Source organism: Anthonomus grandis, chromosome 7 (genome assembly GCF_022605725.1).
Source record: "Anthonomus grandis grandis chromosome 7, icAntGran1.3, whole genome shotgun sequence".
NCBI classification, from domain to species: Eukaryota; Metazoa; Arthropoda; class Insecta; order Coleoptera; family Curculionidae; genus Anthonomus; species Anthonomus grandis.
The window spans coordinates 26,781,632-26,795,119 of record NC_065552.1 but is presented as its reverse complement, the minus strand read 5'-3'; the positions used below and the strand labels follow the sequence as shown (position 1 = coordinate 26,795,119).

Below are 13,488 nucleotides of genomic sequence, written 5' to 3'. Positions count from 1 at the left end.
TAGTCAACTTTAATATTTTTATATCTGTATAATTTTTTTTGGTGTTTATATATCAATGATAACTAAGGGATTTTCGAAAAAAGATATCAATTCTTCCAAATAAAAATAGTCGAGTTAAGTAAACTCGCCCTAATACAAAATTGCATATTTCTTGTACTGGACTTTTTGTATAGTGGGCACTAAAGTGATCATTTTTAATAATTCAATTATATTCTGAATTTATCCTGTGTTTGAATAAATGAACATGGAAGAAAGCTAAATATAATTTATAGACTGCTTACCTAATTAGCCATTCTTTCTTAAGGGCATCCCAATACAAGCCAATAGCTATAAAATTATAAAAAAATTATATTGTAGGTTAACTAAATTTTACACAAATAGAAATTATTACAAGGATAGAATTTTTAATACCATTTATGTTTGTAAGGTTATCAATTTAGTTTTGATTAATTTCTTTTCTTATTCATATTAGTGCATTAAATACCTTAATTTCAGTATTAAATTAGAAACGAAACATATTATTTGTTTTGAATGAAATTGGTTGAATAATTTTTTATTTATATCGACTTTTTGTAAAACATATTTTTTTTAATTTTAGCGTCAGCAAATATATGTACGAGATATGTACCTAGGTACAGTTGCACCCGTAATGTGCATATTTATTTATGTTAATTAATCTATTATAAGTGCCATTAAAGTAGATTCTGTATTTATACAACAAGAAGAAACTGTACTATGTTCTTTTGGCAAAAGAAGGTAGTAATAAAAATTAAATTTGTTGCTACAACAAAAAATTGTTATTAATATACCAAACTAACCTAAATTTCTCTCCAAAAATATAGTTTTATTAATAAATAAATGAGTTTAAGGTAACTTTTTTTTGCTTAGGATATTTGTTATTTTTATAGGAATCATGAAATTTCAAGAAATTTAGAACCTAGATGAGACACAAATTTTTTTTGAGGTTCATGGTGGTTATATTTCAATATAATTTTTTGTTTTTGATGTCGAATAATCTAATATCACTGATAAGTAGAGTCTATATTTATCTAAGACAATTGTATCTATATAATATTAAATTGTTAGAAGAGATTGAATAGTACTAGTATACAATCCTACCCAAATTAAAATAGCATATCTTAAAATGGACTCAACCAGAGCTGTATAAACCATCATCATAAGCCTTTGATTTTAGATCCCTTTAATAATGTAAAATTTAAATATCAGACATGTTCTTAGTTATGTATTGCGTATTAAGATCCCATTTAAGGAAGGATATTTGTGGATATATATTTTTTATAGAAGTTGTCTCTTTTAAAATTGCTTTCCCTTCGTTAAATTTATGTTATGGAAGTTAGGTTTATTTGCTCCTTTTAAAAAGCAATATTCATTGACTTTTTTATATTTACTGTAAATCTGAGATTATCAAATATATTTTTTATTTAAAAAAAAACCCGACTTAATTCTTTCCTTTATAGACAGCTATGACTTCTCGCGAAAAATAGCTACTGAGTCATGAGTATAGGCAATGGATTTGTCCATCTATTTCAACTCGATTTTTTTTTAGTTTGCATCTTTGCCTTACTATTATAAACTTTAGCTTAATTAATCTGTTTTTTTTTCAATTTTACCTTTTCGCAAAAAATTTCTGTAATTATTAATTTTGGAATTTCGGGCCTATTGTCAAAATCAACGTCCCAAAAAGTCTTATTTGTATAAATTCTAGTTGAATTAAACCACTTTTTGCAATTAAATTGCCGTTATTTTTGCTATTATACAGTGTGTCCAAGATAAGGATGTCTATCATGGAGATCTCGGCAGCTATAGGAGATACGAGGTTGATTAAATTAGAGAAAAGTTGCGCATTTTAGAGCCTAACAATACGCCGTTTATAAAGTTTTAAAATTTTGAGTGCATCTGGAGACATTCGAGAAAAACCGAAATTTGCCAATTTTGTTTTTTTTTTTCTGGCATTATTTAAAGAGATATGGAAAAACAAAAGACACTTTCTTATGGCCATTTTTTAAGCTCTAAAAAATAACATTGCGAGATTTTTCGTACGACGTTTCGTTTCAAAGAAACCATCATCAAATTATTTTTTTATATGGCGCGTAAAAACAGTACATCCTGTATAAAATAGCATATTTTTTCACTAAACGATGTTACATTGTAATGTTTTTATGACACAATATGTTTCTACAATATTTAAATTGTAAAAAATGATTTTTTTTTTACAATTTAAATATTGTATTTAAATATTTAATAATGACGTTGAGAAAATGTCAAAATTAAGTAAAAATTAAATATCAAAGTAGTTCTTATTATAACCATTATTTCTTATTCTTTTTATCTTAAGTGAAGTAAATAGTTTTAATTATTTGATAAATTTAGTTGACATTGTGTTTTTGAACTCGGTTTTTGCGTCTTGTTGCTAGTTTTTTTTGTTACAAAATGGAAGACGCTTTTTTACCTGAGGAAAAGTTTGATATGTTGAAATGTTTTATCCTATGCTTCAGCAACGCTGTTGAAGCTGATCGTATGTATTTAAATAACTATCGAGACAGGAAACAACCTAGTACAAAAATTTTCGGACGATTGGTTTTCAATCTTAAGCAGTATGGTGGGTTTAAGAAGCCAGTATTGTCAAGATATAAGCCCTGCAATGAAGAAAAAGAAAATAATGCAGTATTAGCTGTAATTGAAAAGCCGGAAATATCTGTTAGAAAAATTGAAAATACCACTGAAATACCAAAATCTACGGCCCATTTCATTTTGAAAAAAAAATACCACCCGTTTAAATTTAGAATCTGTCAAGGCCTCAGACCTGGTGACGAAGAAAGGCGCAGAACATTTTGTGAATGGTACACCAGGAAGTGTCAGGAGGATGAAACATTTCCCCATAGGATTATCTGGTCCGACGCCGACGAGAGCATGGTTACAAATAATGGAATTTTTAACTGGAAGAACACCTATTATTGGTCAAGAGATAATCCCCGAGTACACCAAATGGTTAGACATCAGCACGGTTTCGGTTTTAATATGTGGGTTGGCATTTTTGGAACAGATTTAATAGGCCCCTTTTTTACAACAATTCCCTTACCTCGGAGCGGTATCGTAACTTATTGGAACGCGATTTGGAATAATCCTTGGACAACTTACCGCTTGCCAAGGTTAGAAACTGTTGGTATCAGCAGGATGGTGCGCCCGCACACAATGCGCTAATCGTGCGAGAATATCTATTGAACAGATTTCCGGAAAAATGGATAGGAACACATTCTACAGTTCCGTGGCCTCCTCGTTCCCCAGACATAACTCCGCTAGACTTTTTTCTCTGGGGCTATTGCAAAAATTATGTTTACAGTCGTGTTCTTGAATCTGAGGATCAGCTGAGGAGAATAGTTCTTGAAGCATTTGAGAGCATTACACCTGATATGTTAAGAAGTGTTTTAAACTCGACTGTTAAAAGATGTTATCTGTATTTGGAGAATAATGGTAATTTGTTTGAACATTTAATACTATGATTTAAATTAGTATTTTTGAGTTTCTAGTAGGTAGTTTTTTAATGTAATATTGTGTTTAATTCTTTAAAATAATTACGTGACCTAGCTACGTGATGGTATATAAATAAAGTTTTTAAGTTGTCAATAACGTGATTTTTATTAAGTATTTCAAAATATGAGTAATAGCAGCCTACTACACCATACTCAGGGTCATCATTTCACCGCCTACTACATCAAGACCATCGGAATTTAATAAAAATCCAATTTTTAACATTTAAATAATGTAGGAACATATTGTGTCATACATCGTTATAATCGTAATAAAATATACTATTTTATACAGGGCGTACTTTTTTTACGCGCCATATAAAAAAATTAAGTTGATGATGGTTTCTTCGAAACAAAACGTCGTACGAAAAATCTCGCAATGTTAGTTTTTAGAGCTTAAAAAGTGGGCATGAGAAAGTGTAAATTGTTTTTCTATATCTCTTTAAATAACGCCAGAAAAAAATAAAAACGAAATCGGCAAATTTCGGTTCTTCTCGAATATCTCCGGCACTACTCAAAATTTTAAAACTTTCTAAACGGCGTATTGTTAGGCTCTAAAATGCGCAACTTTTCTCTAATTTAGTCTACCTCGTATCTCCTATAGCTGCCGAGATCCCCATGATAGACATCCTTATCTTGGACACACTGTATATGTTATTCAAATTCAAAAGATAGCAGTAAAACTTAAAACTAATGGATCTTATTCGAAGAGGAAGGTGATTAAACCTTTTCTTACCCATGTAAATAAAAAAACTTCTCGCTTGTTCTGAATATGGATTGGGCAACCGAGAATTGTACATAAGACGAGTTCCAAACGAACTGCCTCCTACAATTTCCTGCTTGTGCTTTTTGAGGGTCGCAGTTACTGTTTCAAGCATATATAGGCAACAAAGGGTCAAGATTCTACTTTGCACGACACTTCACTCTACAAAGGGCTTTAATTGCTCTTTTTTGAACAAATATTGTATTAAAGAGATAATGGACGCATGATTCCCAGAAATAAATCCCATAGCGAAGGTGACTCCACAAGGGCATGATAAGCATTTTTGGCCATCATGTAAGCGTGCAAGTTACATGTTGTAACCAAATAAGTCGTGAAATTATTCTGACATAGCAACCTGATGACACCGGCATACTTTAATTATGTATTCCTGGAATTTTGCCTGCAATCAATTGTCAATCCTAAAAACATGTAACACCGTCCAGTTGAAATCGGCTCATTATTAATAGTGACAGAATTCATTGAACATTTGAAACTTAACAAATTTGTTTTCGACGTATTAAAATAAACTCGATTTTCATTGCACCATTCCTAATCATAAGCAAGTCAGCATCCAGAAACATTTTCGGTTGGCCAATGTGTTTTCCATGCCAAAGGATGGTGGTGTCATCTGCAAACATAGTAACCCTACATTTAAAGGGAACAAAGGAAGGTCATTAACATTAAGAAGAAACAATAACGGCCCCAGGACGGAACCTTGAGGAACCCCTATAGTAGACTGTAGTTCTTCAGAGCAATGACCACCAAAATAACCCTTTGGATATAATCCGGTAGATAAAAGCTGAACCAACCCAAAGAAAACCCTCTAAAACCACATATTTCTAACTTCTACAACAGTATTCAGTCAAAAGCCTTGGATATGTCACAGAACACTGCGGCAGCAACTTAACCGAATAAAGTTTGCCATAAAGAAATTGAGGAAGATCAAAAAGTCTCCCCCTTATGAATCGGAACAACAATTACTTGTTTAAGGTAATCGGGTAATGTACAAGGTGTGCAAATAGGGTATCAGCACTTTATTTGTTATTTAATGTCAGACGTGGCAACGCCGCCACTTACGGTGGGAATCAAAATATAAACGGGTTCAAGGAATTTTAGTTGCAATGGAGCCGTTTACCGGAGAGCAACGGGCTTTTTGTGTACGTGCATTTTACCAAAACAATAATTCAATCGTGACAGCACGCCGTCTATATCGCGCTCATTACCTATTACATGATATTCAATTATCACCTAGCCCTAATGTTATTAGAAAATGGATCAGAATGTTTGAAGCTACTGGATGCACAGTGAAAATTCATAATCTAGGCCGCCCACGAATCGTAAGAAGTGCAGAAAACATCGAACGAGTACGTCAATCACTCAGAGAGAATTCAACCTTATCTGTACGGAAGCGAAGTCACACTACTACTCTCAAAAAATTATCTTAACATAACATTTTGACCAAAGACTTGCATCTGCATGCATATTAGATACAGTTAGTGCAGGAATTAAAACCAAGGGATTACAATACACGGTTGGAATTTGTATGAAATGATGGAACGATTCGTCGATTTCAATAATATTTTTTTTAGTGATGAGGCTAATTTTCATGTAAATGGCCACGTAAATAGGCAAAATTGCAGATACTGGTCTGACGTTAATCCTCGCAGAAAACACGAACGTCCACTGCATAGCCCCAAAGTGGTCGTATGGCCTACTATGTCTGCTGATGACATAATTGGGCCGTATTTTTTTGAAGATCAAAATGGACGGGCACTTACCGTTAAAACTGAGCGGTATTGTGCAATGTTACAAGATTTTCTTGCACTATCTCTCCGACAGTTTCAAGATTTTAACTTAGAAACCTAGTTTCAGCAGGATGGTGCGACATGCCATACGTCAAATCGAGCAATTGAAGCAGTTCAACAATTATTCCCCAATAAAGTCATTTCAAGAAGAGGCAATTATTAACTGCCTCCTAGGAGCCCGGACCTGTCGCCACTTGACTATTTCTTATGGGGCTACGTCAAAAGTAATAATTAATTAAAGCAAAATATCCAGGAGCAAATAAGATTAATATCAAGAGATATATGATCCCAAGCTGCTGATGTTTTATTTTTATTTTTTCTCACATCTCTGACCTCCAAAATATTAATAGGATTAAAGAAAAATGTCTCCTCCACATTTACATGTCACCTATAATTATCGACACAAAAAATCATACTATTATAAATTTCATTTGAATTAAATTACTTTTCGCAAAAAATGTCCGCTATTTTGAGTTTTTGAATTTCACGTCCAGTTTTAGAACCTGCGATCCAGATAACCTTAGTTTAACCTTAGTATTTCAACTGAATTGAACGAGATTTCATAAAAAATTTAACTATTTTAGATTATAGAAATTCACGTTCATTTTTGAAATCAGCGACCCAAGAAAACTTTACTATTATAAATTTTAGTTAAATTAAACTACTTTGCTTAAAAAAAACCGACACTTTTCAAAATTTTCGAACTTCACTTAAATTTGCAAAATCATCAACCCAAAAATGTAAGAACAAGAATAATAGTAACTGAGAAGCATTTAAGATGTTAAATTTTTACCAGATATTAACCCTCATTAAGGCATTGCTTTATAAAATATATTGACTCTCCCGTTAACATAATGTCTGTACGATAAAAAAAAAACTTGAATATAGCAGCTGGAACTTTGCTACTTTTGTCAATTTTAGCAATTATTTTCCGTTTTTCCTCCAAATTTCATTTCATAACTTTTTCTGAATGCGCTGAAATGAATCGTGATTAAAATATGTCGTCTTTAAAGTTTGTTGCTTTTTACAATTTGTGATGCCAATTTGTTTGGTCAAAAGTATCATTAACAGATATTAGTCCATAAAATCATAAATATTCTGCCAATACCTTTTTAAACTACCATCATATAGCATTGTTGTCACTAGCTAACACTAACTTCATCCTTATACTATAAACTGATTATTATACAAGGAATTTGATCGTATAGGTTGTGTTATCTAACTCTATTTACAAATTGACGTCGTTATCTCTAAATATACTATTGAAAAAGTCATTCTTCGCCTAAAAATTGCGAATTACTTATAATTTACAAAATATTATATCATTGTGCTATTGTCAGCTAAGCTGCACTAATATTTTACAATAAAAAATATACAAGATGTTTATAAACAATTTTAAGTGCAAATTTCATCAAAGTGCATAGTATTGTCGACTATTCAGTTGGTAATTACTAGACTTAAATGCATGGATTAACAAGTGCAAAATCACTTAGTTTATTGTCAAAATTTAGAGTCTTGACTAATTTGCAATTATTCACTGTAAGTCACTGCTAAGCAGGAGCAAAAACATAATTTTCTTTAAACATGGTTTTTAAGTTAAACGGGTTAAACTATAATTATCTAACTTCAATGGCTCCGAAAAACATATTTAAATCTTAAACTAAAAATGAATTGAACTAATAGGTTCTATCATGGATACTGCCATGCATATACCTATCCTGAGGCTCTGGCTGCACAGCTTCTTGCCTAAAAGGATTTCTGGTGACTGATCCGCTTAAAAAGGGGTTAGCGGATATTGGAACTGCTTGGGGTTGTACACCCTCCTAAAAAAAAAACAAGTTAAATTTAATTTTGATAGGTTTCCTACGGTTATAGGCTGTGAAGAATAGTTACGTATATCGTTCCAATATTTGATTCAATTTTCTTCATACCAATAATAATTATATGTTTGCTATTTGTCATTTTCGTGGCTAATGATGAATGCGTCTATTCATATAAGTCACGAAATGTCGGAGAAAACTGCACCTGAGTTGTGAGCATGGTTTGCTTCATCTAAAATGCCAGAAATCAGAAAGAGACCTCTAAGAGACCAGAAAACTGGGTCTCAAGGCTGTTTATTACGAAGATCCCAACCTTTTGCTGGGAATAGTGAATGAGGTTGTCATGGACTTCATGATATGTTAGGTTTTTCGTATCCCCTTTAATGAGATTTTTAACAAGTTAAAAAAAACCTCCTTTACGCCTACGGTTGTCGTGTATCGAGGTGGCTGGTGTGTTTTTATTATGAGACAGGTATTGGCTATCTAATCTATCTATAAGGGATCAGCAACCAGGCTGTTAAATAAGGAAATAGCTTCTGGCATACTTTTAAGGTTACTATACCCCCACTGCATATATTTGGCTCTTATCAGGTTTGGCTCAAGGCTCTTATAGGGTCCTTTACGTACAAAGATCCAGCTTGAAGCTAAGTCTGTAGATTCTGGATGATACTGGCGCACATCCTCTACAGGTCATCATCAGGGTCAAAAATGTTATGGCAGGAAACAGAGTGCTTAATAGTAAAAAGTGTGCCACCTCCTAAGATGTCAAGACGGTCGGTTCTAATAATGGCATAGTAAGCTAAGGAAAACTTATGGTGGGGCACAAGGAAGGTTAGTTACATGAGGACATTAATGTTGTGGGATTCCAGAAAGTTCTGGAGTGAGTTTCTTCCCCAGACCATTGATGTTGAACTTAAGGAGGGTAAGTTATGATGGATTTACATCCATACAAAATTGTAAATTGTCAAGAATCTATTATTATGTTATGTTATGTTATTCCGCTCCACATGTTTAGATGGCGCCCTGGGGCCGTATTTTTGAAACCATTCGGCTTTGATTCGAATACGAAATTGGAGGATTTCGCACGAAAAATCGATATTTGTATTTTCGACCGCTTCGTATGCAAACTTTTTGGCATGCGGTGTCTCGAATGGGTGTATACCATTCGAATTTTAAAGTTCGTGTGGGATTTTCAATTTGATCTGCCACTTGTCTTGTTTTGATTTTAAACTAGCTTTGTTTTTTTTTTTAATTTGTGTGAGTTGGTTAAGTATTTTCATAGTATTTTTTTGTTATTTATTGGAAAAAAATAACAATAATCAAATGGCAAGATTAAACATTCTTGTGCAAAGAAACGTCGTCGATGCACTGGAAGAGACTAAAACTCTGCCAGATAGAAAGAATAGGATGTACTCTTCATTTCTTGACCCATTTGAAATGTATTCAGATGCTCAATTTAATAAATTATATAGATTAAGCAAGCCTATTACGCTGGAATTGATGTGCTCCTTATGTGCTCCAGAGACTGTGTAATATGTCCGCTACTTTTATCTACAAGTCTTGTGCAGTTTTAGCTGAAAAATCTTGGGTGAATTTGCCCGACTTTAATTCCGGGTGCTCTTCCATAAATTCGAAAAACCCAAGAAACGCCATGAAAAAAACCTCAAAATTCCCTGATGTTTTTGAACTTAAATTTTAGGTAAGGTTAAAAAATCTTTATCGTCTTCATCCCGTTTGACTTGGCCTCCAATAGCACTCGACTTTGCTACGTTGCCACTACATTTCATGTTCGTATGCTAATGAAATTTCGAATACTGTTTAAAAATGCACTTTTTAATTCTTGTGCGAATTTTGCCGCTCAACTTTGTTCGCAATCGAAGATTCTCGCATGGTTTCGAAAATACGGCCTCTGATAATGTGTTCCACCGTAGGTAGTTATGTGATCGTGTAGACGAATCATGGCTTGGGCATGGTTATTTGTGTTTGTTTCTACAAATTAAAATAGGCGGCAGTCGATATATCAATTTGATTCTAGAACGTGATTCAGATGTACAATAATATGAAAAGTGTGATGATGTGGCCAGGACTTCTCGTTATAAGCTAACAAGTCCTATGTGATTTCACCTGTTGAGAAGCAATGGTTTCTTTTTTTGAGGCCCTGTGGTAGTAATAAATGTTCTTCAGGGTATTCTAAAAATGTTAAAGAATGAGCCTCTATGCCTTCGATCAGAGCACATCTCCTTTCTTACCTGTTCTGACTTAGAACATGCAAATAATGCCAATGAGCTGGAAAGTAAATTTGTAAATGACTGCAAATAATTTATAGATAGGGCGACTTGTTCGATCATCTTGTTGGAGTAAAGTTGGAAAAATTTGTTACTTACCAGAGAGAAGTGGCCATTGAAGGCCAAACTATCTGTGTCAAGAAAAAGAAGGGAAAGATTCATTTAAAGAGCAGGCATCGTAACTAAATGATTATACAAAAGTTGATTTCAGGAAATTTAAAGCTATTGAGTATTGTCTGATATTTAAAGAGCAGAAGGTGGTCGTAACACACTTTCAAATCATTCACACTTTGCAATTTGACAGGCGTAACTTATCGAAAAAACACGTTGCCTTATCTATGATACTAAGCTGGACAAGGATATCTGAGGAAAACTTCGATTGTCTTATAAATTGAACTACATCCAAAGTAGTCGAAAAGGAAAATTAATAATCCTAATTTAAATAAACTGAAACTTTTTTTTTAAATAACTTCGTACCATAGCAGATCAGAGTATCCAGTTTAAAAAATCATAAAAATTTGCTCATAGTGGCATATGCAGACAATGGCTATATCTGACAAATCCAAAAGACAGCCAGAAGCAGGAAATTGTCACTTAGCAAAGAAATAAACCACGAGAAAAAGTTCCAGATATAAAGGAGAAAGATGATATCAAAGAGCTACGAAGAAGTAGAAAGTAGAAGACTTTTGAACACCTAAGAGATGAAGATGATGATTTAAATTTATAGGCGGTCTTGTCAGCAGAATGTATGCTACGTGCCAATGACTTACGGTAAAGCATTAGAAATCAGTAAGTGGCAGCGTTCTTAAATGATGAATTTGATTCTATCAGCGAGAATTAGGATTACGAATTAGACTTTAGAGCAACCACCACATAAAAAAAACATTTCCAATTCTAATTGGATGATTTGGAACAATCTCCAAAATATTAGAATTCAGTCTGCAATATAACTTTATTAAAAATGAAATTTCGTAGATCTAAGAAGTATGTTCATAAATATTTTAATACTTTGACGTACATACCTAATAATTAATATTCATAATCTCATTCTACTTTCACAACATATTAAAAATGTATATTTCAAGTACAATAATCGGTCCAAACATTTTAAAGTGAGTGAACTGAACTTAAAAAAAAATATTTTTGAAATAATGGTGGACTTTAATTTTGGAGCAATAGACCAGTATGTATTCAATGAAAGATTATACTTATTAACGTATTTTTAGCTCCTTATTTTTTTACCTGCGATAAACTCCTAGGTGCCGTGGGCCTAGGTGGTGGAACCTGCTGCTGTCCCGACATAGAAGTTTCCATTGCAGCTCCATAATTCGTGTGACCACCTGTGCTGGGCTGACGCTGCAGTAGCCCATTCGATTGAGTCTAAAATATCCATGTTAATATTTTTACTCGCTATTAAAAATTATAATATTAAACTTACAGTATATTTTGCGACCGGGACATTCTCATTCATCTGATTCCACTGTTTTTCCTCTTCCACTTTTGGGTCTGCCCAAGGTTGTAGCTCCCCAGAGGCGAACAATCCATAGAATATTATGCCGCCGTAATGAATTAACGCTGAGAGGATGATTAGGATGCGCCACTGTTCTTTTGTCTAGAAATAGCAGGGTATTTTAATCTATGTATTTTAATACCAATATTATATTTAATTCATAGAAAAAACGAGTCTATTAACCCTTAACCCACCATGTGAGAATTTTTTGCATAAACAGCCATGTGCCGTCTGACAGACTACTTATCAAAAATAAACAAAATGACGCTTGTTTTTTTTTACTTTATTTTTGGAATTTTGTAGTGACAAATGAGCTTACTTTTACTAAAAATAATGATATTTAATGCAATTATAGTAATAGTAATAAACTTAAACACAATATTTACTCTAAAGAAAATTTAAATTCGGCTTATACAAAAAAAAAGTGAAAATATTGTAATATTTTTGGACAAGTTTGTTGAAAAAGTAGTATTTTATATAATGCAACTTAAAAATCAATTAAACCTAACCAAGTTGCCTTGTAGCAAGAGCTAAATATTTCGTTTGTTTATACACATATCGCATAATGGTTTCGAACATTGTAAGCAAATTGCACGTTTACACTGCACACATAAATATTTTGTCATAGGGTGTTTTGCTCGTGGACATTCGTGGACTCGTTTTGCTGCTAGTTCTTTTGCAAACACTGATTTTTCCCAAACTGCTACGTTGTCCTTAAAACATTGTAAAATATACGAATTTATTACAGAAATGTCTAGTATACGGAAGAATATCGCAAGCGGCCATCTACGAGTGCGTCGACTTAAAGAACTTTTAGAACACTTCTCGTCAATTGTATCTACACCTCCCTTGTTCCGATTATAATAGGCAATGATTTCTGCCTTTTGTGTTTCCGGATCAGTAAATTCCTCATCATGCATAGAAGAAACTAAGACTACCGATTTTCCAGGCTTACTCACATGGGAAACCATGGTGACCTCTTCTCGAAATCCGTATAATGATGATCCTAATTTTCTCTTTTTGTTCGGCAAGAACTCCGTTGGAATTTCTCTTTTATTTTTCTTAACTGTTCCGACGTCGGTAAGTTTATCTTTGAGCAAAACATCTACAAGCTCCATGGAGGTAAACCAATTATCAGCTGTTATATTCCGATTGCTCCCCAAAAAAAATTTGGCGAGGCGTGCCAGCCTCGGTCGGTTTAGAAAACTTCTGTTCTTCTGCACTTAGTCCAAATCCATCGGATCCTTTCCCACGGTAAATATAAGCATTACAAAGATAACTCGTCCTAGCATCAGTGAGACACATAAGCTTTATACCATATTTACAGGGTTTGGCAGGCATGTACATTTTGAAATGAGTTCTCCCCCTAAAACTAACGAGCATCTCATCAATTGTCATAGATTCTCCCATACCATAAAAGTCTTGACAGTTTTTAATGAACTTCGTAAAAATTTCAGAAATTGCTGCTGTTGGGTCTTCTTCCTTACGATAAATTCTTGTTTTAGGGTTATCAAATCTCAGAGCAGCTAATAGAATTGCAAATCTATATTGGCTCATTACTGCCCGGACTACTACTGCTCATCTCTGCCCGGTCCATCGGTAGCAAAAGTTGTTTTTATATTTTCATGGTTTGATTTGAATACCGATGTGTATGTCAACAAACCTAGGAAAGCTGTTAATACGATTTTATTCAAATCTCTTACATGGCTGATACTGTTTTTATCCTTGAAGTTTGAACGTATTTGGAAGAGTTTGTG

General features: G+C 33.4%; 1 protein-coding gene across 1 annotated transcript in view; it reads right to left on the bottom strand.

Annotated features, from left to right (window-relative positions):
* Positions 1 to 2,349: 2,349 nt before the first annotated feature.
* The window catches only part of LOC126738610 (vesicular glutamate transporter 1), a 125,136-nt gene continuing 113,997 nt past the window's right edge, over positions 2,350 to 13,488 (bottom strand). Inside the window, exons 11-13 of the mRNA XM_050444021.1 lie at positions 11,660 to 11,833; positions 11,464 to 11,601; positions 2,350 to 7,939 (exon numbers count right to left, since the gene is read on the bottom strand). Coding sequence (XP_050299978.1) covers positions 7,793 to 7,939; positions 11,464 to 11,601; positions 11,660 to 11,833 — 459 coding nt within the window. The 3' untranslated portion in view covers positions 2,350 to 7,792. The remainder of the gene's footprint in view (positions 7,940 to 11,463; positions 11,602 to 11,659; positions 11,834 to 13,488) is intronic.